At 39.9% G+C, this 26901-nt stretch overlaps 6 protein-coding genes across 6 annotated transcripts; 5 read left to right on the top strand and 1 right to left on the bottom strand.

Moving 5' to 3' along the window:
- The first annotated feature begins 1185 nt into the window (after positions 1–1185).
- On the top strand, positions 1186–4104 carry zdhhc4 (zDHHC palmitoyltransferase 4). The gene is made up of 7 exons (XM_030775625.1): positions 1186–1227; positions 1628–1758; positions 1944–2017; positions 2613–2791; positions 2874–2999; positions 3134–3378; positions 3814–4104. Exons 2-7 carry the CDS (start codon positions 1636–1638, stop codon positions 4102–4104), a joined length of 1038 nt encoding a protein of 345 aa, XP_030631485.1. The 5' UTR covers positions 1186–1227; positions 1628–1635.
- Positions 4105–4650: 546 nt separating this feature from the next.
- On the top strand, positions 4651–6764 carry pgp (phosphoglycolate phosphatase). Its single transcript, XM_030775323.1, has 2 exons — positions 4651–5429; positions 5563–6764. The coding sequence occupies exons 1-2, from the start codon at positions 4835–4837 to the stop codon at positions 5886–5888; spliced, it is 921 nt and encodes a 306-aa protein (XP_030631183.1). The 5' UTR covers positions 4651–4834; the 3' UTR covers positions 5889–6764.
- A 436-nt stretch (positions 6765–7200) lies between these two features.
- bricd5 (BRICHOS domain containing 5) lies at positions 7201–10353 on the top strand. Its single transcript, XM_030775112.1, has 6 exons — positions 7201–7254; positions 7669–7797; positions 8155–8307; positions 8410–8517; positions 9688–9841; positions 10259–10353. The coding sequence occupies exons 1-6, from the start codon at positions 7201–7203 to the stop codon at positions 10351–10353; spliced, it is 693 nt and encodes a 230-aa protein (XP_030630972.1).
- Positions 10354–10943: 590 nt separating this feature from the next.
- On the bottom strand, positions 10944–14750 carry mlst8 (MTOR associated protein, LST8 homolog (S. cerevisiae)). Its single transcript, XM_030775287.1, has 9 exons — positions 14631–14750; positions 14201–14354; positions 13928–13979; positions 13642–13804; positions 13464–13539; positions 12621–12773; positions 12381–12505; positions 11951–12114; positions 10944–11381 (listed from the first exon to the last, which is right to left on the bottom strand). Exons 2-9 carry the CDS (start codon positions 14327–14329, stop codon positions 11263–11265), a joined length of 981 nt encoding a protein of 326 aa, XP_030631147.1. The 5' UTR covers positions 14330–14354; positions 14631–14750; the 3' UTR covers positions 10944–11262.
- Positions 14751–16965: 2215 nt separating this feature from the next.
- On the top strand, positions 16966–17780 carry LOC115811247 (gamma-crystallin M2-like). Its single transcript, XM_030773366.1, has 3 exons — positions 16966–16989; positions 17143–17385; positions 17502–17780. The coding sequence occupies exons 1-3, from the start codon at positions 16981–16983 to the stop codon at positions 17778–17780; spliced, it is 531 nt and encodes a 176-aa protein (XP_030629226.1). The 5' UTR covers positions 16966–16980.
- A 7053-nt stretch (positions 17781–24833) lies between these two features.
- Positions 24834–25646, top strand: LOC115811402 (gamma-crystallin M2-like). The gene is made up of 3 exons (XM_030773577.1): positions 24834–24842; positions 25002–25244; positions 25368–25646. The coding sequence occupies exons 1-3, from the start codon at positions 24834–24836 to the stop codon at positions 25644–25646; spliced, it is 531 nt and encodes a 176-aa protein (XP_030629437.1).
- The last annotated feature ends 1255 nt before the right edge of the window (positions 25647–26901 follow it).

Genomic DNA, 26901 nt, shown 5'->3' on the forward strand with positions numbered 1-26901 from the left:
TTAGGAATTGGTACAAAGTGGAAAATAAATATATTTAACTGACATGCTTTGAGAGGGAATGGGGTAATTTGTGTCTTTAATTGTCATGCTGAACCAGGGGGAATGTCAAAGCAATAAATAATGACTTTAAAAAAAATATTCTTGTGATGTTGCAAGTCAACCCACTTTAAGAATTCAGCAGCTGATCAGAACCTAGTGACAGTAACATGAAACATTCAAAATGTTGAGCATTTCTCCTACCATTATGTCGTACCTAACCAAAATCACAGATGGTTTTGAACGTGGGAAAGAGAAAAAACATTAATGCAATGACACTTTTACAGTACAGTCTCAATCTACTTCTGTCAAGATTTGAGAGTAATTTGAGAAAAAAAAAAAAACCCTACCTTTCACAATTTGCCCGTTTCCACAGAGGCAGACAGAACACGCACAAAGGCCTGTTTGTGCTACCGGTTGCTACATAGGTCATCACTAATGTTTCTCTACTGGCGCAGGTCTGAAACATGATAACTATTTGAAGATTCAGGTAATGCCATAGCAACCTGACCCCCAGCCCGTCATGATACTCTGTGTTTCCTGCAACTGAGGTGAGGGGAAAGAACACTGTTCGTTATTTAGCCTATTTATATTAATTAACTAAATATGTTCCTTGCTCAAGTGTTTAAAATATGACGTTAAATATTACGTTGAGTTCATGATTGAAATTGTTTCTTTTTCTTTCTATTGCTTAGAAAATAGAGTATGTGAGTGAGTGAATGAATGAAGGAATGAACAATGACATAAAAATGATTGTCTCCTTCATTTAAAATACAGTTTTCTTTATTTTTATTTTCTTAAGCCACATTTATATTTCAGAAACATTCACACTTGTGCCGTGTTCAATGTGGTTTGGCAACAAGTGGATTTAAATACCAATCCACATAAGACTGTGATCTGAGCATTATTTTAGTCGACACATTACTCAACGCACCCTGGTCTGAGATCAGTAATGTGTTTCGCATATAACAGCTGAGAACAGGAACTGACTTCGTCAAGCTGATCCTGGCTGTACATGAGGGGGCACAAAGCCGGTTAGGGGCAAAGGGTAACAAGTCAATCCACAATATTTCCCTACAGGAAGTGAAATTTATACACACCAATGACACACCTACGGGAAGCTGATAAGCAAGCATGAGGAAATATGATATAGGGATGATGCCTCTCAACACAATCTCTTCTTAAAGAAAGGTAAAAGACATTTTTTATCTATGATATGATTTATTGTAGACGTATTGTGACGCGTATTCCTGCCGACAGCGTTCTTCAGTTTAACCGCCTCATGCTACCCAGCTAGCTGTTGTTTTATTGGAAAGCCCTCTTAATTTGTGGCTCGCTAAGTGGCTAAATAGCTACGACAGTGCAACAGAATAAATGATAATGAAACTGTGGTATATTTTCTTAACTCGTTTCCTAACCTTATTGACTAGCAGACTGCACAAACATAAGTGAAGTGCCAGCAGTATAGCATAACTGCATATGAACTGTAAAACTGTCTATTGAAATCCTTCGGCTAACTTGAGTGAAAGACAACTTCAGAATATATCCGATGTATCTAATTTAATCTGGTCTCTATTGTGTGTGTTGTAAGGTAAACATATGGACTTCCTCTCTCTGTTTGCAATTTATGTGGCGGTCGTTCTGACCTGCATAGCCCTGGTTTGTAAATACTCCGGTCAGCAACAAACTCCCTTTGGACAGCTATTCAATGCTGTATCAACGGTAAGTGCTTGACGCGTACACTAGATGGAGCTGGGCGCCAACTGAAAAGAAACAAAAAAACTTATTTTTATTTATTTTTTAGATTGAGTATTGTCTCCCAGCTTTCTTGCTGTGCTGTTGAATGTCAATGAATATACTGTTATTAACTATGTAATACAAATACCGTTCAATTTTCGACTGCGTAGGTAATCTCTCCTTGGATCCCACAATGGCTTCAAACTGTTTTCAACAAAATTTTCCACAAACTTTTTCATCAAAGGTGAGACCTTCTAAAACAGGGTTTTTAAACATTTTGGCATAGATTTATGATAAACTATGAGATGTAGTTTGATCTCAAAGACAAAACAATGTCTACATGTTTGTGTGTTGTACATCCCCTTGGGAGTCATGAGTGCTGGGGACAAAGAGGTAACTTTTAGTTTGTCACAGCAAAAGTGCTTAACTCCCATTAGCCTATTATTCCCACTTGCTAAGTGTATGTGATTGTTCTATTAGTTTCAGTTACCGACCATCAAGTATATTTCTTAAAGAGAATCCAGCATAAAATATCACAAATCCTATTTACTTATTTATTTAGTTATTTTTATAACGTAACCATTCTTTACTCTGAAGTTATGTATTTTATCCAGGGAATATTTGATTCATCCAGTGAAGAATATCTCAATGAATATGCTCTTCTACCTCTTCTAGAACAACATCTCACACCACATATCTGTTAAATGCATATTTTGTGTTGTTATTGTAATTTGCACTTTTTTTTTTTTTCATTTTCCTGTAAAACAGTATTGTATACCAGACATCCGTTAAATTTGTATTGCACTGTTCTCATACTTCTCAATTTTGCTTCACACCAGGAACAAACTGTTTCTATACCTGCACCTTCTACTCGAGGTTGCAGTATATGGAGAATTTTCTTATGAGGTATTTGGCTTTTGTATGGAGATGGACACCAGTTTGATCAGCTTGTCTATCCCATACGTGCTTCTGGCACTGAAGTCTTACCTATTTTACCTCTGTTGTAGTAGAGACCCAGGTAAGCAAGAGAGAGTTTGTTTGTTCTAGTGGCCTGTGGAAAATTTAGGCCATGCCGTTGACCTTCTACTTTCTTTTCGTAGGTACAGTGACAAAGAAAAACCATGCTGCACTACTTAAAATGTATCCGTACGATGAGAGGTTGTTTCATCAAGGAACGAGCTGCCCGACGTGCCTTCTGACAAAGCCTGCCAGGTCGAAACACTGTCGTAAGTAAGAGCTAACTTACAGGATCGCTGCCGAAACTTATATTTTCTTTGTAGGAGCTAAAAGAATTTGATGCCGTCCTCTCTCTTGGTTTGATTGGCTCTTTAATGGATGTTCTCTGATTTATTTTGACCAGGGTTGTGCAACAGATGTGTCCACCGATTTGATCACCACTGCGTGTGGGTAAACAACTGCATCGGAGCTAAAAACACCAGGTTTTTCCTGTTGTACCTGCTTAGCGTGTGTGCCATGGCTGGAGACATTGCACTGCTGACAGGGGACATGCTACTGCACGCTGTCCTGCGGTCTGGTCTCATGCATGCTTACTACATTGACGAGAATGGTCAGCAGCAGTCTACAGGACTGCTCTTTGTGATTCAGGCAAGTGATGAATTACGTCGGAGATGCTGCAGTTTGATTCTGTAAAAATGAAATATAGTATAGTATAGAGTATGATGCTGTTTTCTGTTATTAAATATATCCGCTTTCATGAGTTCTTGCCATTATACTGTTCAGTACCACATTGAATTGTGATTCTTGTAAGATTATATGTATGCTTTATATAATTTTAATTAGCATCAATTGCAAATTAAAGGGTGAGAAATAACTGTGGTTGAATTTGCGGGGCAGGCAATAACCATCATTGACTTTGATTGCACATCCATGCTTCTGGCAAAGCAAAAAAGTCAGTTTTGCTCAAAGTGCTCCAGCTGACCTAAGAACAGATTTATAATGGAAGTATTGACACACCTGAATTTGCTCTTCGTTTTTTTATAGCATGCAAATGTACTCATATCGTTGTGTTTTCTTTTACAGCACCTCTTCCTCACGTTTCCTAGAATAGTCTTCATGCTGGGTTTTGTGATCTTCGTCTTTTTCCTGTTGGCGGGATATACTCTGTTTCACTTCTACCTTGCCTTTGTTAATCAAACCGCCAATGAGTGGTTCAGAGGGAGGGGCCATGGCTGTCAGCACTGCAATCCAATGTCGGGACATCAGTGCCGTCCATCGTACAATCCCCTCAGGGGTTTCTACAATAGGGGCGTCCTGAGAAACCTTGGGGAAATCTTTAGGCCCTTAGGTCCTACTCAGAAAAAAGTCAATTAGCCAGATTTCTAAAATATGGTGCTTTTTGTCTACTAGATGTATTTTTGTACAGATATCGATATTGAGTGGTTTGAAATAAATGTTTTATGCAAGCGACATACCCCTGTGTCCAGTTATTAAAACACACTGTTTGGTAAGATGTAGACAGGTAGGAGGCTAATCAGGTTTTTGGTGTGGGAAAGGTTATGGTTAAAATCAGTGTCAAATGTGAAATCAGTTGCTTTAATTCTTCTGAATCTTTTGAGTTCCTGTAACATATTAGATATACCTAGTCCAAACTAAGCGGCAATTCTGTGATGTTGAGCGCACATATATGGTTTGTTATTTCAAAAATTCAGTGAGATCGGCACCTGAGCGTATTTGACCAAAAACATGTCCCAACGAAAGCTCGTGACATTTTCAAAAAAGTGTCAGCAATATGACACCGAATGTAGCTTTAACGAGGTTAAAAGTGCGTTACTGTCTCTTTAAGCCGGTGCGGAAGTATGCATAAAGGATAGTAAAGTGACAAGGTCAGGATATGTTCTTTCGCCGCCTGAATGAAACGCTGCCCTAATTGTGAGTACATGTGGTAACTTTGCAGTTTTTCTTAAAACTAGGAGATTCAGCTTAGATACTGTGCTACTAAGTTAAACAACAGCCAGTTCTACGCTGAAACAGGGCGGTTATAAACAGAGGGTGGTATTTTTGGAAACCGGTGGAAGACGAGACTAACCGAAGGAACACCTCAATGGCTGTGTCAAAATGTACCCGGTTGAGCGGACCACTGATCAAGCAGTTGCTTGACTCTGTGGATAATGTACTCTTTGATTGCGATGGCGTGATATGGAGAGGTGACGAAGCTATTTCTGGGGCACCCGAAGTCATCAATTTATTAAAGAAAACTGGCAAAGGAGTGTATTTTGTAACCAACAACAGCACTAAAACCAGAAAAATGTATGCCGATAAACTGGCCAAGTTGGGATTTAATGCTACAGAGGAGGAGGTGTTCGGTACGGCATATTGCTCAGCAATGTACCTCAAATCCGTTTGTAAACTTGAGGGGAAAGTGTATCTTATTGGAAGCAATGCGATGAGACAAGAGCTTGAAAAGGTTGAAATCGAGCAGATTGGTGTTGGACCCGATCACGTCTCAGGCACTCAGTTCGACTGGGCTAATGTGGCTTTGGACCCAGAGGTCAAAGCTGTGCTTGTCGGATTCGATGAACATTTCAGTTATATGAAACTGAACAAAGCACTTCAGTACCTCTCTAACAGTGACTGCCAGTTTGTGGGAACCAACACTGACACTAGACTTCCACTGGAAGGTGGTAAAGCGGTTCCAGGTAGGTTAATCTGTAATGAGAATGAGGATGTAATAAATCTCTCTCAAATGTTTGCCGTGTCATGCATGAAATGCAAAGATATGACCAGTTGAGTTGATTATCTCGCCGTTGATTTTCCTTTTTTTGATACCAGGGACTGGATGCCTTGTCAAGGCAGTGGAGACAGCAGCACAGCGGCAAGCTCAAGTCGTCGGGAAGCCTAACAGATTCATGTTCGACTGCGTAGCTGGCAAGTTTAATGTAGACCCCAATCGGTGTCTCATGGTAGGGGACAGGCTGGACACAGACATTCTGCTTGGTTCAAACTGTGGACTGAAGACACTGCTGACTCTGACTGGGGTGTCAACGGTAGCTGATGCGGAGACACACCAGAAGAGCGGATGTCCAGTTCGTCAAGGCATGGTGCCGGACTACTATGTTGATAGCATCGCAGAACTCTTGCCTGCGTTGCAGGGTTAGAGTAGCTTTAAGTTATGAATGCTAACAGGCACACTCAAAATTATAGCGCACTTCACAGAATATCTTTAAAAGGCAACGGAACTTAATAAAATGAGCCCTATTTTTTTCAAGATATATATAAAAATAAATAAATAAACGAACAAGTAACTACATCTGTTTAGACCGGCAAATGATGCTAATGCTGCTAAATGTGTAATATTGTGATCAATCTCAAGCTGAATATGAAAGGTCGATTTATGAATATTTCAATGTTTCGTCAAATCACCACCAGTATGGAGCAGTCACTTCAAAAGCATTTGCTCTATCAACATGATCGCAGTAGACAAAGCAATTCATTCTTAAGGAACTAGCCTTGCCAAAAGTCCTAATTGAGAGACACGAGTCCTCTGAAAGCCAAACCTACCTCTGTCTCTTATTATTTTATAATAACATCAGTGTCTTTTGTGCAATTGTATGGCTGAGGCAGTATTCAGGGACTTGTACGTTTGTTTTTCTGAAGTTTTCCTTGAGGCAGTTATTGACATAGATCCAGTGTTGTAGGAACAGACGGAGCGTACCTAAGTTATTTTTTATTTTAATGGTACGTTATGTTCTTCAACATATTTTGTGGAAAGAATGCCCCATGACTAGTCCTTTGTGTTGTCTTGCTCATCTTAAACTTGAGATGATCTGCAGTGTAGTCTTACAGTTGTATGGAATGTGCGGATTGTGTTTTGTCAGAAAGTGTCTGTTCCGTAGACCACATGTTTATAATACATAGTGTGTGTCATTGTAACAACTTGCTTTTAGCAATAACAATACATTCATATCAAACATTCACTGCTTTCCGTCCATTTTCGAGCTTGAACTCAGTGTTTATCTTGTAACAAGTCTTCAATAAAAAAATCATACTTTCTGAACTCAAAAAAAAAAAAACTGGAAGCGTGAAATTCATTCCATGATGGTAATAGTTATGCTTGCATCAACATAGCCGTGTTTATAACAGTGGCAGAAGTGATTAAAGTCACCTTGGTCTGTCATCAGTTTCTAGATAGGAGCAATGCTGTAAAATTCCCATTCCGTGATGACAAACCCTGTCTTCAGCGGAGAACCTGTCTCCCCCCCCCATTGTCCATTGTCTAACGGAAGGTAGCTGACCCATGGGTTGGACTTTCACGTGTTTGACTGAGTGTGAAGGAGGGGTACAGAGTGTCAGGAACAAGCTGGGCAGGTATGCTAGCCTCAGTCTCTCTCCCTCAGTCCTGGTAATGAGTACAACCCAATGCAGATAGGCGAGCGACAGGTATTGTGAGGTGAAGCCACTGGAAGCAGGATGGTGAGGTGCTGGAAACGCTCAGAAGCCTGTTTGGAGTTCTCACGATGCATGGTGAGATATTTTGCATCCCTTGCAGTGTTCCTCTCACATAGGTTTTTTTTTTTTTTTCTTTCATTATTAGGTACAGCTGTTCCCTTGGTTATGTCCAATGAGTAAACCAAGCAATAGCTTATTTGAACTATTTATCACCGCGTTGTGATTATTTTGCATTCTATTTTTGATTGCCAAAGCATAGAGGATAATATTACCATGCTACCATGAATAGCCAAAGAGTATGTCAAATGCTATTCAACTATTATACTGTTTCTAAAGTTCAGATGAACTCTATTTTATAAAGAACCTGCTTGATTTTGCCATTGTACAACTCATCGTTACAGTCAGCAAAAAAAAAAATAAAAAAATACAATAAATCATTACCTGTTGTCAGAGAGGTTCTGATAGTGTGTGGTTTATCATTTCCTCCAGGACTGGGGCACAGTGAGGTCCCTAAAGCTTCCTCACGGGGTGTTTTTGGGGACCCTCGCAGCCATACTACTCATAGTTATCATAGCACTGGGTGTCGCTGGGCAGCTAGGGTTCCAACCCAAAACACAGGTAAGAGAATGGATATCAACTACAACTGTGCTACCATTCTGATTGTCTTTACATACCAGCTCCAATAAACAGCTTCCTAGACGCTCCAATATTATGCTTGCTTTTTAATACTATGGTTTTGTTGTTATTTTTGAGGAAAGATTTAGCACAAAAAGGGGCATGTTTTAACATATCAAAGCAAGCTATTTAGACTCTTGTTTATGATAAAAGTTACATTTCTGACAAAATAATAGCAAGAGCATATTATTATATTTATTAATAGTGTTAATATTATTATTATCCATATTATTAAACAGACAGCAAATGTTACTCGAAGTGAATGGACACCGAATTGCTTAAGTATGTGTTTTTATGCAGTCTACTTCGCAGATTGTCCGAATCACGTTTTCTGACCAGACTGGTGCTTTGATAAACCAGTCTGCATTAGTGGACAAGCACAACAGTGTGGTGACCTATTCTGTTTCATCTCAAATCAACCACACATCCACTGTGCTTTTTGACATGAAACATGTAAGTCCCTTTGTAAGTTTTTTATGGTGTGTGATGTAACTCCAGTGAAAGAATTAACTTTGGGGAATAAAAAGCTGTTTCAATCTCATTTCACTCATTCAGGGATTGATATGCTACAAACCAGACAACCAAGACACCTGTTTCCTCCGCAAAATGGAAAAGTCAGATTATGAAAATATGCACGTTGTCCTGAACGAGACAGAGCAACAGGTATTTCTCTCTAGATGTTTCCGTGTCTAATATCTACTGTGTAACGTGTCAAACATCTTCTGTTTAATATCTATTTAAATGAGTGGACGTTACTGTTAGAGGAAATATTCCCGTTTTAATTAGTATTCTAGTCATTTTGTCACACTTGTTTCCTCGTTAAAAACAGACAGGATCAGATTACACAAGTAATCAGCCTTGATTATGCCTTCACAGCCAAGGCACCTTAATGGCTTGAGGCTTGTGTTTAGGTTTGCTTCCCCTCCCTAACAATGTGTACATGCCAGGTGAGGTGGCAGGGCAGACTGACTGGACACAGCACCACCCCTGTGCTTGCAGACAGATTAGAGAGCTCTCGTTGGTTGGTTGGTTGGTTGGTTTATCCACAGTGACTCCAGAAAGGGAGTAATGGACCGTACAGTGCTTAGAGAGCTCAGTGTGGCTGGGCTTGAATTCCTCAGTACATCTGATCTCCCTCGATTCTCTACCCCCTGGATCTCATTACAGGATGGGACCAAAGGGTGCACAATAGCTACACTGTTGCCTTTTTTTTTTTCTCTTATAAGTCAAAGCGGGAAAGGAAGAGAACCCTTCCGTTAACAGGCAAGGACCTGCACTAGCCACACTCTTCTTGGCTCTTTATGAGGTGTCTTTGTGGTAGCTCATGATCTACACAGAATGTCAGTTGTTGTCGTTGTGTTTAAACTGATATATTTTTCCTGATTCCGATGGAAACCTCTTAGAAGTTCTTAGTCTTAGTGTTGCGTCTCTCCAGAGATTACCTAATTGCTTTTAACAGAAAATTACTTTTTAGAAGGCTGTAATTTAATCTGACCTCTTGAATAAAATTCACTGTCCAGTTCAAAAGGCTGTTGGGAGTAGATTTCTCCATTTTTGAGCACAATATGCTATTGACAACTGTAAATAGAAAGTTTTCGGCGTCACCAAAGCATTATGCCGTTCAAACCATCTAATCTCTCACAAGAGTAAATGGCGTAATTACAAATGCTCATTGTACTAAAGGAACAACACGTAAACCCCATCACACGCAATTATGCAATCCAGATTAATAGTGTCATTAGTGACACAACAATTGAAAGTGTTTGAATGACATCATACAGGTCTAATTTACTGGACACAGATATACAACGCAAGATATGCTTATTTTCTCAGGTTAGTCAGATCTGGCTGGTGGGAAATGAGACACAGAGACACACTGAGTTTTTGGGAGTCTTGGCAGGCAGTCGTTTGGATGCCTCAACTCTTCAGGAGCCCATTCAAGGCCTCTGTCAAGACAGCCCTGTCTACTGGACCAGGAGGGCTGAAGGTAAGAATTTCTACATAAAACCAATCCACACTGAAAAATATGTCTAACATATTAGTGAATGTATTACTCTCCTAAAGTACCTAAATGTAGCAAATACAGCCATTTTGGTATTGAACAGTTACATGTTCTTAAATCAATGACTTTCATTCATTGCATTTCTTTAAAACGGAATCTCTCTGGAGAGATACACAGAGCATTTTAGAGGTGCACACAGAAATCACAGGGAGCCAATTTCATAGGAAGGCTTTTAAAGAGCTCTGAGTGACTCCAACAGAAACATAATCCTTGACTCCACTGCATAGTGACCTTTTCCAGAGTAGGAGTGAGTAACAGGAAAGAACATTTGGAATGAACATTTAGTGTAGTGGATTTTTTTTTTCTCTGCCGCCACGATGAAATGTTCTGCTCTCTTTGAAGGTCCCGGAAAACAAAGACTGATTTACTTCTGCATTGATATCTGCTTCCCAAGCAACATATGTGTCTCTGTCTGCTTCTACTACTTACCAGAGTGAATGATTGTGGTAAAAAGTGAACCAGACACCAGGGCAGCCGACAAACATGCTGCCACTATCAGACTCTGCTTCAGGAAGAGCATCTGCACGGCCATCAAGAAACGCAACTGGAGCTGCTACTCCGCTCACACACACACACTCCTTTAATAAACTATCCATCTGTCTGAAAGGGTAAAAGGGTCATGTTATCTGCAAAATTTCTATCATCATCTTCTTTGGGTGTCTAGACCCATTTCTGCAGTGACATCTGAAGGTGGTTTGATTCAGTAACTTAATTCTTGCTTGTATTTCTTGTAACCTGATGCAGCTGAGTGATTGAAAGCATTGTTGGTTTGCAATAAAGCGCTATTATGTGAAATGATCAGTCTGTCTACGTATGAGAAACGAAATTCAACGATGGGAATGCAGCGAGCACGAATATGAATTGCTGTTTGAAATTCATAGGCATGAATTATAAAAATGAAAAATAAAAGCTTCTTCCATAGAAGGCGATTCCATGAAAACAATTTACAAGGCACCTCAATGTGCAGGCAGTCTTTATTTACACCAGCATCCATATCCAGTAGTGTACTTCAGTTCCCGCCCTCCACTTTTATGTACATTAAAAAAAAAAACAGTTATAAGGGTTGAAAACAAGTACTGTGATTTTGGAGGATGAGTCTTGGGTCATGTACAGTTTTGTGGAAAACACCCAAGCATGGATCTTTGAAATCTTTACACTTCTGATTAGCATAGATGCAAATAATTCTGCATTGACATATCACATGTATTATCAGAATCCCATAAATATGAAACAGTGACAAGGTATCATACGTGGTTGTGTCACACAAGGTCTTGCCCTGGTGGTTATGGTAGGCAGGACAGCTGGTATGGCAGAGAATGGTCCATGAGGTGAACAGTGTTTGTGTTTTAACCCAACACACTGTCATTGAAGGCCAGACACACAACAGCCTTCTGATGACCGCTGTACTCTCTTTTAATCTCTCCTGTTTCAACACACCACAGTCGAGCAAGATTATCTGAAGACGCTGGGGAGGGGAAAAAAAAAAAAAAAAAGAGTCATTGCCCTGAACAGACATGCATTTTGATCCTATCACTGCACTGAGGTAGGGCACTGAAACCTGTGTTCCTATCACTGAATCAGAAGGTAAGGTCACTGTTTATTTAGGACCTTCTGTGGGAAATTTCCACTGGGCAGCTTAAGTGCTGAAAACAGTCATCTGCACGCGAGTCGTTTCTACCTTATACAACAAGGGGGAGAAGGATGTGTCTAAAAGGAACTTAATATTGCTTAATATTTCACATACACCGATGTGTAAATCATTGAAATTTCCTAAGCACCAACTAAGTGTGTCGTAAGTTCCTCGTTTGTGTTTCCTAACGTAAAGGGAGATTTCTTTATGTTACGAAAAAAAGGTTTTAAATAAAAGCACTGCAACAAGTAACCAGACGAGTAACCAGTGTACTTTTGCGTCCAGAGGCATAACCAGGATTAATATACAATGACCGTTTACTGAGATAAGTCTCCTGATAAGCTGGTTTACTGGAGTAATTCAGGTGCTTTGTCAGTATGTTACGCGTGTCACACATCACCGACCTGTCACGATGTACTGAGAGTCTCCGGAGAAGGCACAGTCCCACATCCAGCCTCGAGACGTCTCGCCGGGATTATTACTCTTGATGCTCAGTTCCGTCATCAGAGAGAAATTAGAGGTCCTCCAGATCTTGCAGGTCTGGTCAGCAGAGCAAGTGGCCAGCAGTCTGTCACAAAATCACATGCAAAATGTGCATTTGTCGTTAACAGACCAGAAAGGACCTGCTGGCCATACACACGTTCCAGGGGACAGGTGTTGGGACAAAAGCAAAGAACAACAAATGTCTGCGTAAGACGTACATCTAACGTGATAAATGTCTCTCGTTCTCCTGAAATCAAACTAACTATGGTTTACAACCTCTTTCCACAGGGATGTGAGATTCCTCAGTGGGCGCAGCCCCATGTTAACCGCCATGCTTCAGGCTATACTTACGTTGAATCAGGGCTGAATTTGCAGCGTAAAGAGTAGCGTTTGTGTGCCGGGATCTTGGTCTTGGGAATAAGTTGTGTCACTTCATCACCCATTCCTCCAGCCAAATTCCACACATAACAGTTGCCCTGGAAAACAGCACAGCACAGAAGCAAGCACACCATTACCCTTCTTTGTCTTTAATACATAAGTAACTACACCATGCAGAGAACTTCATTTTTATTAAACAATGGTGTTACAAACCGAGCTATTGACGGCAGCCATATAGCTAGCATCAGGATCAATGTGAACCGAGTTGATGGACACTTCTGGCTCTGGGATCAGCTGTTCATTATGGTCTGTTTTCAGATCCCAGATGTGGATTACACCACTTTGGTCCCCAACAATCAGTTCAGCCTGAAAGAACCCCCATGGAAAAACACTTATTAGACTATCAGATTGTATTCATTTTCAGAGTGCCACGTTGCACGTACTGTGAAGTGTGCTGCTGTTCAGAATCGTTTCCATTTTCAGGCTGTTGGCCGATTTTTCAACTGCATTACTTAAGGTTTTGATAAAGAGAGAGTTACTGCTTGGACCTAATTCATTTAAAGGAAGATTCTCTGTTGTGCATTTGTTCCAAGTTATGGAGTTTCACTTACAAAAAATTACATTACAAAGACTTTTAGTATTTCTGCAATCATTTTTGTTAAATTGCCTCAAGTGAAATGGTTCTTGACCTGTTGTATGCAGACCACACCAAGAGCCCCCTGATGGCTTAATTTATAATAACATTTTGCACCACCTTGTTTAAAGAATAAAAGCATTACTACTGATATTATTTCATCTCATTATCATTTTTATATCACTCTTTAATATGTATATTCATAAACTGTCTCAATAACCATTTTCACTAATTTATTAACTGCTGCATAAAGCCAAACTACCTGATAAGTGTCATGTAACTTTTGTCAATCTTCAGCAGTCTTCACTCAAGTTCCAGAATAAAACAAAGCTGCACAACATAAATAAGGTAGAAATGGACTATGCATAGTATAGTAACAACCAGAGAGAATAAATGTATAATACTCATTTAAACATGCTCACCTGATTTGGATGTAAGCACACGCAATTAATGGGGGCATTGACTTGAAAGATTCTCTGACACTGTAGATTCCTGGATCTAAAAAAAAAAGATTTCATATAGCATAAGCATCCTCAATTTTTCAAAAAATTATTTAACTCCCGAATACAAACAACTTCAAAGCAAACAGGCTTAACATACCTCAGGTCCCAAATGCGAGCCATACAGTCTTCCCCTCCAGTATACATCCATCGGCCATCCTCATGGAAACCAACTGATGTAATATTTTTGCTAACCCCATCATAATTAATAACAGGGTTTGGATTGTTTGAATTTAGATCATACATGCGTATGTGCTGATAACCTGTAAAATACATAAAACATAGCACAAGAAACTAATAAATATCACTTTAGTTTAGATTTACCAAAGATGAAGTAAATGATTATGTGAAGGTAAAGTAAGCACTACTCCAGATTTGGGACTCACCAGCAGCTGCAATCATGCTTCGATCGGGTGTAACTTCAAGGGAATTTACCTGCTGAGGACTGGGTTAAGGAATGCTTCCTTTGATCTTGTGACGCATTCAGTGAACAGTTAATATGACAGTTCGCCTTCCTCAACCAGGTATAGATAGTCTGTGACACCAACACTTATTTACAGTAAATACACTGCAGTTGCAAAAGTAGGTTTCGAATTATTGTATTCTTTTTGTGATTGCTACTGTAGCTACTTGCTTTGTGTTCTCTACAAAGAGGATACAGAGTCTTGGTGCTGAACTGTTCTTGTGCAAATACCGCTGTGCGCTTGCCAGAACCGTACAGTGTGGTCATATCCAGCGGTGGCGAGGATCACCGGGTCGCTCCCAACTGTTCCTTGGTTCACATTCATGGTGAACGGTACAATTATTCCTGTCCTATAATGGCACAACAGAAGACCTTTAGTTACATTCTGTCGAGGAGCGTTGCATGAACAAAGCATGCGCTGACACAGTCGTAGACATCTGTAAATCAAACGGAATATTACATCTATATTAATATCAGAATAGTGTTGATGTAAAACTGAGCGATTATTTTGTTAATTCGAGTGGCTACTTTGATGAGCTACAGATGCAAACTCCTTGACAAGGGGCAACTGTAGCCATCAAGAAGAAAGCTGCCCAAACGCGTCATTCATGAACTTCTTTTCTTACCAAGAGGATGCTGTGAACAAAACAGATGTGACGCTGGACAGGATAAAGAAAGATAGTATGTCGGCCCGTCGATGTAATTAATTTGCAAGATTCACATTGTTGTTTTACCTAGTTAGCAAGTCCAACCCGAGTCCTACTGTAAGTTTGATCCGTGCTGAGACGAGCACACTAGAAGAAAGGTTCCGGCAGGCAAAGAATTTCTAGCTCGCATTGTAGGGAAAAGCATAGAGAGACCTATGAAGTAAACAGGTGGTTTCACATATTGAAATACTTAAATCTATATTTAAATACTTTATACTTGAGTGTAAAATCTATATTCATTTAGTAACCTGACATTAGTTATTTGATTGCAGTTGAAGCATAAAATGTATTTGTTTATGTTTTTACGAATGTTTTGTGGCACCATGGCGTTTTTCTCAATTCAGGTTTGCTCAGCTGTAATGCTATTAACTGTGGGCAAATGTGTGAAACACAACGGTACAATGCAACAGTTATTCTCAGCACTAGGCGCTGAGATCATATACTTCGGAATTTAACTTACATCATCTGTCGCAATTGGCTTTATTAGCGAGTTTAGGTGGCTTTCATGGTATGAGCACTTTCCTGTTTGAGTGCTCTCTCGCTATCAATTGTCCAGTGAGCTAAAGTACTAGAAAGAGGCCATACAATGGGAATCAACGTCAAAAGGGTGAACGGCTATGCAGGTACCTCGCAGCGTGTTGGAAACTGAGTGATAGATTAGATAGATTAAAATGGATTATAAATCACATTCTTGATATAATAATAAAGCGTGATCAATAAATCAAAGTGTATTTAAATGTGACTGTTTGCCCTGAACACGAGACAGGTTTACGTCTAAACCCGCACTCTGCTGAGCAAGACTGCTTTAACTAAAACATGCATTTCACGTTGTTGTTAAGCTTCTCAAGGTTCAAAATGACTCCTAGGAATAGCTGATTAAGGTAGTCTGTATAATAGTAACATCACAGAGCACAATATGGTGGCTCAATTACATCAGATCAGAGTCAGCCTGAGTATTTGATGTGGCATCATGTTCTTTTTAACTCTGATTTTAAATTTAAAAAAAAAAAAAAAACATACTTAGGGATTTTAACAGGGAGAGTGCAACTCTGCAAATTACCTTATATAGTTTACACCTTCTACAGGAACTGATGGCCTAAACCATCACCGATAATTCAGTAACATGGTCTTGTTCCTTTAATCTACTGGAGAACCACTTTTCTAATAGTCTGGGTGCTATTTTAAACAATACCATCAGTTACATGAAATAAATAAAAGATCTGTAAGAACCACATCTGAGGCTCCTGGCATACAAGTACAAAAAAAAAAATAAAATAAAATAAAAATCTTATCTTGAAGCCCCTTTTGCGTGGCTGTGATGCAGAAAGAATGTGAAAAAAACTGTGAAAACCATCCCTACATTAATTGTTCAACAGCACAAACATTTATGCCAATATTAATAAAAGACAAACAGACAAACAAACAAACATACAAACAAAAGACCCTGTAGCTTTCAGCACACAGATCAAGCCTAAATTTCAGGGTATAGCAGTTGTTTTTGTTTTTTTTTAGTTGAATTTAATTATTTGCCTTTTTTTTAGTTTAGTTCTATCATAATTTTTAATGAACTAGGCTGAATCCATGTCCACAAAACTGGGTCAGTGACTGCTGGCATAATGGTTTGGATAAGTTTTAAATTATAAAAATATTTATTGAAAATCATGATTGTTAGCCCTTGATAAAGACTCTTGACCTACAAAAAATTGGAGACTTACAGCACAAGGCAACAATGAGAATTAAAACAAAACAAAACAAAACAAAACAAAACAAAAAAACCGTCCTGCTAAAATTTTAGATCAGCAGGTGTAACATGGTATTGTAAGTTCATAAGAGGCCTGATTCAAAATAATGACTACAGCATGACAACAGAATAGACAGAATCTTTTAAATGTGACATTTAATGATAAAATATTTACAGTGTAAATATACTTCAAAACAAATCTTGAAACACTGAACCATCAAGCCTAATAAATGAGGATGTAGACTGACGTTGAGTATTTGCATCACATTGTCCTCAACCTATGTGAAGACAAAAGTGGAACATTCCATTTTTAAAAGTATTCCAGAGACCCATTGATGTGAAATCACAAAAGCAGTTCAGCTCTAAAAAGCCTCTATGACAAGCTGCATGGTCAGGAATTAACAACAATGGGGACCATGTATTCTTTGGCTTTGGTCCACTATAAAAGTAAGGGTTCCAGCAGCCTGGATGTCAGTGTACCTCCAGCATCTCTAACCAGAGGAGCAAACCACACTCACTACCGCAACCATGGGAAAGGTAAACTCTATGACTCTATGTCTTATCTATGAAAAATTTGTATTGAATCCTATGTAAAATTCTTATTGCTTTTCTGGGTTATTTCAGTCTTAACATTTCGCTTTCACATGTTAACCATAAAACAAATTAATAAATAACTCTATGTATTTCTAGATCATCTTTTACGAGGACAGGAACTTTCAGGGCCGCTCTTATGAGTGCATGAGCGACTGTGCTGACATGTCCTCCTACATGAGCCGCTGCCACTCCTGTAGGGTGGAGAGCGGCTGCTTCATGGTTTACGACCAGCCAAACTACATGGGTAATCAGTACTTCATGAGGAGGGGCGAGTATGCTGATTATATGAGTATGTTTGGATGGAATAACTGCATCAGGTCCTCACGCATGATCCCCATGGTAAGCTCATCAGGGTAATTTGGTTATCCTATGAGTTTTTTCTTTTTTTTAGGCCTGCAATGTGAATAATAAAATGTGACTATTAATGTGATGCATATATATTTGCTCTTCAACAGTACCGAGGATCCTACAGAATGAGGATCTACGAGAGAGAGAACTTCGGAGGTCACATGCATGAGTGCATGGATGACTGTGAGTCATTCATGGACCGCTACCACATGTCCCACTGCATGTCCTGCCACGTTATGGATGGCCACTGGCTCATGTATGAGCACCCCCACTACAGAGGCAGGATGATGTACTTTGGACCTGGAGAGTACAGGAGCTTCAGTAACATGGGATATGGCAACATGAGATTCATGAGCATGAGGCGTATCATGGATTCCTTTTACTAAATAATTGACCAAAATAAATTATCATCTCTGGAGGATCATCTCCATAATTATTTTTAATAAAATCTTTTACTCAATTTTACTTGAGAGTTATGTGTTTTATGTCAGCTATGGCTTACAGTTTTCTGTCCGTTTAAAAAACCTTTCAACAAATTTTTCAAGTTTTATTATGATATTTATCTACATTTTTAATGAATAGCCCTGATTAAATTGGACATTCACACAAAAACTAGTTCAATTTAATTAAATTCATTACAAAACATACATATCTAAAATGATTTTTAATTACATGGCCTGTTAGCACAACAATGATTATTAGTTTCTAGAGAGAGTTCTTGTGCTCTTCAGCACGAAAGTGAGAAGACTGCAATTCTATGACATTATATCACCAATCATAGTTATGTATATCACAATCATAGTTAAATGAAAGTTTAAGTGTTAATTTGATAAAATCCACTAGTATATGAAAATCTTCACTCTTTGCAGAATATGCAATTGTTTGTCTTTGGCTTATACAGATGGCAACACTGCATGTGTACTGTCATTGTCCTATTTTAAACAGAAAAGAGTGGTGTTTTGGTTCACAAATTATGAAGGATTTACAGAGCCTGCTAAATAAGAATATGAAAATGGCAAAAGCACACCAAGGATATACATATAACTGCTGTACTAGGCAGAGAATGCACTCCAATTCTAACAGAAATATGAATACTGCTGAAAAGTAGCTTGAATACTGCTTTAATGAATCTATAAAGTAATCAAACACGAATCAACTTCCAACTGCAAAATCACAGTAAACATCTTCTATAACATTTGATCTACTGATTTCCCCTATCTGTATGTTTGAATACCTCAATTGTGCTGCGGTTTTTACTGGTCCGAAGAACTGGAATTAACAGAATGCTTTACTTGCCTGTAGTAGACTAATCCAACTGTAATACCTGTCAGATACAATTTAAACATTTTCGGTTTAACAACAATAAAAAATGAGGTCAAATTAATCCATGAGTTCAGGAGTTAATTAAAGCCATAGATCTGGTTGTTACACATCTTAAAATGTGTTCTTTTTAAGATGGAATATACACATCACCGTGGGTATGACAACAAAGCCACCAGCCTAAAATGGCAAAGGATACTCATAAAATCATACACCAACTGGTGTCTCACTGGCTCACAATCAGCTTATATGAAGCTTATATGAATTTTTGGACTCAACATACAAAATGCAGAGAAAATGCCCTCTTTCAACTTATGGAGCAGCAGGCTTACGGTGTGGTAACTGCTGGTACATGAAAGTGGAAGGTGAGGCAAGATAAATATTTAAGGGTGAGAAACTGGAATTCAAAAGTGTCATCAAGATTTCAAGACTGATTTGCTTGCTTCAACTATCCAACTTTAAATTGGTGTAAGAAGTGTGATGGAGGCCCTGATACAGGGAAGAATGGAGTGAAACAGGTGCTGATCACTCCCAGAGACACTGGAGAGGTCTTTACTGCCTGGTCTTTGAGGATTGTGGAGGCACAGCTAATAGCCAGGAAGAGCCACCACAGGACTGCACAGATCCATCAATAGCAAGGATGAGTTGGCTTGATGATGTGGTGTTAGGAGAGTGTGGCCACAGCCAAATCACAGGAGAGCAGATCAGTCGCTGCCAAAGTGGTACAGGGTCATCTCAGAGAGAGTGTTACTGACCCCTTGGAGGGACTGACTGGCATTTTGGCCCAGTGATCATCCCCCTCACTGCTGTCCAGTGCCATGATCCCCACCCCAGCTGAAGAACCTATGTCCTCCTTGGATGTTTTAACACGTCCTCCTCCATCTAGACTGGCTCGCCTGCAAGGGACAATCATCTGGCATTCCAACCTCCCCTGCACCAACACCATCTTAGCCTGTTGCTATGTGAGGTATCTCCACTGTCTACACTTCCCTTGTGTTATTGAAGAATTCAGCTATGGAGCTCTTGTGAACGTGGGAAACCACCATATCTATCATCGAGGCAGGCTTCTCCCGGGCACAGACCATCCTTCACCCAGATTGTGGGAGATGATAATGTCCAGGCTGTGGTCTGTGATGAGGGAGGTGGTACCCATGTTGGAGCACTGACCACGTTGGACGGCTTTGTCAGAGTTCTGGCTCGCCAGTATCCTGGACTCAGCGGTTGGAAGAAAGGATGGACCTCTCCACAGTGGGAGCTGTGCTGGACCTGAGCAAGTGTTTGCTGCACGTGGTTAAGGTCACAGTCCCCTCGCCAGTAACCCTAGACACAGAGAATGACATGAACCAAGGCCACTGACTCCAATAGTTTGGTGGCAGTCTCCAACTCTGACATGAGTGCTGCATTAAGTGAAAGGAGCTGTTGCCAGATGACAACACCAGCAAGGTATATCATCATGCAGGGCTATCTCTGCTGCTCTGAATGAGAGTTCGAGAGTTCTGAATGAGAGCTTGCAGTCTCAGAAGGAGATGAGCTCCAGGCACAGAGAAAAAGAAGGGCTGTTCCTGCTGCTATGAACAAGAAGTTGATACAGGAAGGGGAGCAGGTGGTCCCAGAAGAAGACGGGAGCCTGGAGCTTGTGACAAGACAGGCTGTGACAAAGTTGTGGCAATGGAGCTGTGAGGGAGCTGAGAGCAAAAGAGTACACTAGTGCGAGACGCTGGTCTTTGCCCACCTTGGCACCTTTGCTGCCAAAGATAAAGACTGGCAGTGCAGCCTCCATCTAACTAAACGCTCACTGGCTTTCACCGGTAAAGAGTAAGCCAGTAGAGGAGAAGGAGATGACAGAGGCTGGCATCATTAAGCCATCTTGCAACCACTAGGTGGCGCCAGCTGTGCTTGTTAAAAAGAATGACAGTAGCTGGTGCTTCTCCATGAAGTACTGAAGTCTAAATGCCATCACTAACACTGACTCCTACTCACTGCTCCACACTGATGATGCTCTCAACACCTTTTCAATGTTGAGTCCAGGTGGTTCAGCTTACTTAACCTCCACAGCAGCTGTCCGGTGGCGCTTGTTTCAGACACCAGAGCAAAGATGGTTCACCCTTGTCCAGGGACTGTGGCAGTTCAGGGAGATGCTTTTTGGGCTGTGCAACACTCTGGACACATTTGCTGGATTGTGTGTTCTGTAGCTACTGCATAATCTACTTGGACGACCTCCTTCTGCATACCTCAGACATCAATGGCTGGGCCAGCCAGCCATCAGAAAGCCTGGGGTGAAACTCAGCCAAAGTGTGACCTACTTCAGCTTCAGGTTAAGTTTCTGGGGCATGTGGTGGATGGCAGTGGCGTTGCCATGGACCCAGAGAAGATAGCAACAATGCACAACGGGCCAGTGCCATGGTCTCTAGCTGAACTCCAGAGCTTCCTGGGCCTGGGGTCCTACTTTCACCATTTTTTAAACAGCTTTGCTGACATCGCTCCATTTGACAGCCAAAGGGTCCAGGTTGAAAAGGTCAGCAGAGTGCAAGGCTGCCTTCCAGGGGCTGAGGGAGGCCCTCTCCATTGTATCAGCGCTGACCTTCCCTGACCTAGCGACCCCATTCATCATAGACACTGAAGCCAGCAATTTGGGCACTGGGGCCGTCCTCTCCCAGGTCTGGGAGGGAGAGGAGAGGTTTGTGGAGTACTACAGGTATCATCACAGCAAAGCAGAGCGCACTTGTCAAGAGCTGCTAGTGGTGGTGGCAGATCTGTGCCACTTCTGTTCCTACCTGTCAGAAGTAGGGTGATGGTGATGGCGACACCTGGGCCAGCAGGGGCCACAACTGCAGGTGAGACAGCAGCAGAGACCACAGCTGCAAGGATGTCAACAGAACTTCACAGCCTCAGCCCAGTACAGGTGCAGAAGGCACAGGAAGCTGACCCAGAGCTGTCATGGCAGCTGGGCTAACACTGGGATGGGCATAGGCCAGGGAGGTTGGTCACTGTGTCGTATAGCTGTAGGACAGTCTGGTGGTGTGTGATGACCTTCTGAATCAGAGGAGGGCTTTCACCAGGACACTGCTCAATATCCATTACTGCAAAGCCTGCACAGCCAAAAAGGACCCAACGAGTGCTCCCATTCTCCTCTCCCGTCTCCCCGCAGACGGGCGCCCATGGAGAGGCTGGTTGTTGACATCCTGGGCCCTTTCCCCACCACCGACACTGGTGACTGCTTTGTCCTTGTGGCCATAGACTGTTTCATCAAGTGGTATGTAGCATTGGTGGCTATCCATCAGTACTGCCTCTGCTGTCTCTCTCTCTTCTCCTCCTCTAGTTTAATTGTTAATCATGTTAATATTGTTGTTAATTTTGTATCTTTTTTGTAACTGGTGAATTATTTTGCGGTAACACAGTGGCACAGTGGGTAGGTCCTGGGTTCGATTCCCGGCTGGGCAGCCAGGGTCCTTTCTGTGTGGAGTTTGCATGTTCTCCCCGTGTCTGAATGGATTTCTTCCAGGAGCTCTGGTCTCCTCCCACAGTCCAAAGACAGGTAAGTCTGGTGAATTAGAGACACTAAATTGCCCCTAGGTCTGAATGTGTGTGTGAATGTGTTTGTCTGTGTGTCTGCCCTGCGATGGACTGGCAGCCTGTCCAGGGTGTTTCCCCACCTTTTGTCCAGTGAGTGCTGGGTTAGGCTCCAGCACCCTGCGTGACCCTAATTAGGATAAGCAGCCTAGAAAATGAAAGAATGAATTATTCTGCTGTATAATTTCTTAATTAGTGTCACTGTGTTTCCCTGTCTGAGTGATTATCCTATCAGTGTGCAAACTCTTAGACTGGCTAAATGAAAGAACGCTGAAAATTAGGCTACCAGTTTTCTTACATCATTTGTAGTGTGGGGGCATAAATCATAAGTATGGACAAATTACTTCTATCAGTGCAAATTTTCCTTCCCATACTGCAAAAGAAGAGCAAGACAAAACTACTATCAATCAAAATGTTTATTTTTCTCCAGATATCGTTAGCAAGAACAGCTACCCTGAAATTTGCTAGGCAAAAGGTCATGTTATCCTATGATGGGATCTCTATATTTACACGTTAAAAATATCTACCCATGTCCTGATGATGATGAATTAACTATACATATAATATTACATTAAATACATTATTATATTTTCCAGTGGCAAAGTTTTACTGGCTTGAGCTCTCCAATCTCATCATGTCATCTACAACAGCGTAAATGTAATGTCAAACAGGGGTCAAAAACTCACATCAGGGGAGTTCTGTAGACAACTGAGTAAGCAAAAAGGAAAAGTAAATGTTTGTTTAAACATAATGGTGCATCATGGACAACTCTGCTCATCCATATATTATGTAAGTAAGTAGATCAGCCTATTTTTTCCATTTCTGTTCCTGTTTCTGTGTCTGGGGGGTTAACACTTGACATGTCTGCGGCTGGCCATGTTGTTGAATATTTACCTCCTGTGTGGGAATCACTTGTCTGCACAGACCTCACATGCCCATTTCATTTTAATAGTAGTGTCCAAAGAACAGCGGCTTGTTCATCAATGCCTCCCTTAATGGGTGTCAGCTTGAACAATGAAGAAGAGAATATAAAACATTTTTTGAGATTAAGAAATTAAATATGTTATGGTCACTACAACAAAAAAATTGCATTTATATTTATTCAATTAACAATCACTGTTATCCTAAGTGACTCACTACAGTGCATACAATTTAGAATATAAAAATCCAGTTTAGAATGTAAAAACTCTGCAAGGTTTAACTGAATTTAATACTTGTAAATGTTACCCTTGTTTATTTGTAATAAAACATTAAACATACGTTTAATGCTTTATTTATTTAATGTCATAGAAATCAAAAGTTAATTAAAAATGGGAATGTATTTAGTACAGGGGACAAACTTCAATAAGTGGTCAAATATGAATATTTAAACTGTGATATGCCTTCATTTAAAAACTCATTTAAATCAAAACATAATTCAGAAGACCACTGCGATACATGACACATTTCAGCTGCACATTATATTTATACTGAGAGCACATGTATATGTCAGTAAAGAGTGAAAGAGAGCACTTTAAAATAAGTAAACAATATTTTTTCAGTGTAAATAAGTGATCATTCAATTTCTAAGCAAAGAATCACTAACAAAAATGTCACAATGTTTTAGACAATACTCTGACAAAAGCTTTTGTAAGCAATGGTGACAAGACATAAATTAGCTCAAATAGGAGATGTAACATAGAATATTCCAACAAAACAAACTCTCTTGTATTGTCTCTGTGAATGATGACCATTGGGGTGAATGAGCCTACTTGCATCTGCTGGAACACACTGGAAACACATATATGTTCTGGCTGAGTGTCAGAAACAGTTTAACACAAACAAAAAAAACAAACAATGTTTTTCCTCTTTATCAATGTAAATGAGTGTTCATTTGATTTGGTTATGATGAAAGATAACAATCACTTGGACAGTTGTCAGTTAACACTATTTACAACAAAAGATTATGTAAGGGAATTAATAAGAAAGAAAGAAAGAAAGAAAGAAAGAAAGAAAGAAAGAAATCAAAGAATTTACATGTGCTAGGACATTTATTTATTTATTTATTTAGTTGCCTTAGCAAATTACTGGACACTATCTGGATAATTATCAGATTAATTATTTTGCTAATTAATCAGGCAATGACAAATAATATAGAAGAAAATGTGCCTGGCTTAAAATAGTATTCATATAGATCCTTACCAGTAAAAGAATAAAATGACATTTTGTATCAAATAGTGATCAAATGGGCTGGAGTAGGTGAATTCTTCAATAACAAACATTCTGCTTGATTTTATTATTGTGATGGTTGTTTTCATCCTGATGCTATGAGTCCAAACCAAAAATTCTGTTTTTAAAAGTGGACCACAGGACCATTGATGTGAAAATGACAAAAGCAGTTTGGCTCTGAAAAAAGCCTCTATTCCAAGTTGCTTGGTCAGGATTTAACAACAATAGGGACCATGTATTCTTTGGGTTCGGTCCACTATAAAAGTAACGGTTCCAGCGGTCTGGATGTCAGTGCATTCACAGCATCTCTCTCTAGACCAGCAAACATCACAACCAGCACCATGGGAAAGGTGAGCGATGATAATCCTCTACTTCTCAATGTCAAAATTTTACAGTAATCCCATGTAAAGTTCTGATGGCTGTTGCTGTTTGTCTAGGTGTTTTGCTTTCTAATAACTGCACAGTGATGACAAAACAAACTTAATTAATAACTTTCAATGTATTTCTAGATCATCTTTTACGAGGACAGGAACTTTCAGGGTCGCTCCTATGAGTGCATGAGCGACTGTGCTGATATGTTCTCCTACCTGAGCCGCTGCCACTCCTGCAGGGTGGAGAGCGGCTGCTTCATGGTTTACGACCGTCCAAACTACATGGGAAACCAGTACTTCATGAGGAGGGGCGAGTATGCCGATTATATGAGTATGTTTGGATGGAATAACTGCATCAGGTCCTGGCGCATGATCCCCATGGTAAGCTCAACAGGGTAATTTGGTTATTCTTTATCGAAAAGATGCTGCCAGTTGTGGGTCTACAAAGTAAATAATAAAAAAAATGCCACTGTTAATACGCCATGTACCTTTGCTCCTCAACAGCATCGAGGATCCTACAGAATGAGGATCTACGAGAGAGAGAATTTCGGAGGTCACATGCATGAGTGCATGGATGACTGTGACTCATTCATGGACCGCTACCACATGTCCCATTGTATGTCCTGCCACGTTATGGATGGCCACTGGCTCATGTATGAGCACCCCCACTACAGAGGCAGGATGATGTACTTTGGACCTGGAGAGTACAGGAGCTTCAGTAACATGGGATATGGCAACATGAGATTCATGAGCATGAGGCGTATCATGGATTCCTTTTACTAAATAATTAAATCGTCATCTTTTGATGACCACCGCATTCTGCTTCTCAATAAAGTCTGTTACTAAATTGTACCTGAGAGTTGGGTAGTTTATGTCTGTTTAGGCTAATTGTGTGGTTTGTGTATGCTCAGGTTATGTCTGCTCCTGAATGTTCAATCACTATATATCATAACTGAGGCTCATACAATGTGTTAGCCTCTGCTGTGATATTTATGTAGACCTTTCGCAAAAGACTGTGATCAAGCGAAGACATCACACCAAAACTCATAACTTGATTAAATTCACACACCAATCACATATGTGATTTTTTTTAAAGTTGTCCGTCAGTAGAACAATGACAATTTTTTTTTGAGGACAATGTTCTTGCTCTGACATCAGAAATGAAAAACCCTTACATTGCAGTTTAAAGAATAGTTAAGTTTAGGATCATTCCAAATCTTTCGTATTTGCAGAATAGAACCATACACAAAGTACTGTGCTGTTGTCCTTGGTTGTTTATACTAATTAGAGCATTACATGCATGCTGTCATTACTAGAATCTGAGACAAGATGAGGATCCACTAGTGTTTTTAGGATCACTTGTGCTCAGATTCCAAAGGCCTTACAGAGGCACACTGATCAAGAATATGAAAATAACAAAATGCATAATAGAAGTTGATATAGGTTCACATAGGTCAAAATCATATAGCTTCTGAATTAGGCAAAAACTGCACTATGATTGTAGCAGAATTATGAAAAGTTCTGTTATGCTGACTGCATACTGATTAGTGAAACCCCAGTCATATTAACAGTGAGATCAACTTAAAGCTATCAAAAAAAGGTCCTCTTTAACATTTGACCTAATAATTTTCTTGAGCTGCATACAGGAACACTTCCATCATATTGGAATCTAAATTGACCAAATATTGGAACAAGCAAAATATTTTACAAGTGGAAAACCAATTCTGCAAAACCTTTCTCTGATTGAACTGTCGAACTACTTGAAGGTTTATAACAACAAAATAAATAATGAAGTCACATTACCAGGTCAATTACCTTAACAATTAAAGCCAAATTTGTGTATATGTCTCAGAATGTATTCACCATTTCAGTTGGAGCCCTTTTTATATTTGTGATTAAGCATATTTATTTGGATGGTTCAACACAAATTCCAAGCAAAATAATTGAGAAAGTTAGGGCAAGTTTGCAAACAACTCAGAGAACAACATATTTATAACCTCTAAATGCATAGCTTTAATAGTTGTAACCATAAAATCCA

Source organism: Chanos chanos, chromosome 5 (assembly GCF_902362185.1).
Source record: "Chanos chanos chromosome 5, fChaCha1.1, whole genome shotgun sequence".
NCBI classification, from domain to species: Eukaryota; Metazoa; Chordata; class Actinopteri; order Gonorynchiformes; family Chanidae; genus Chanos; species Chanos chanos.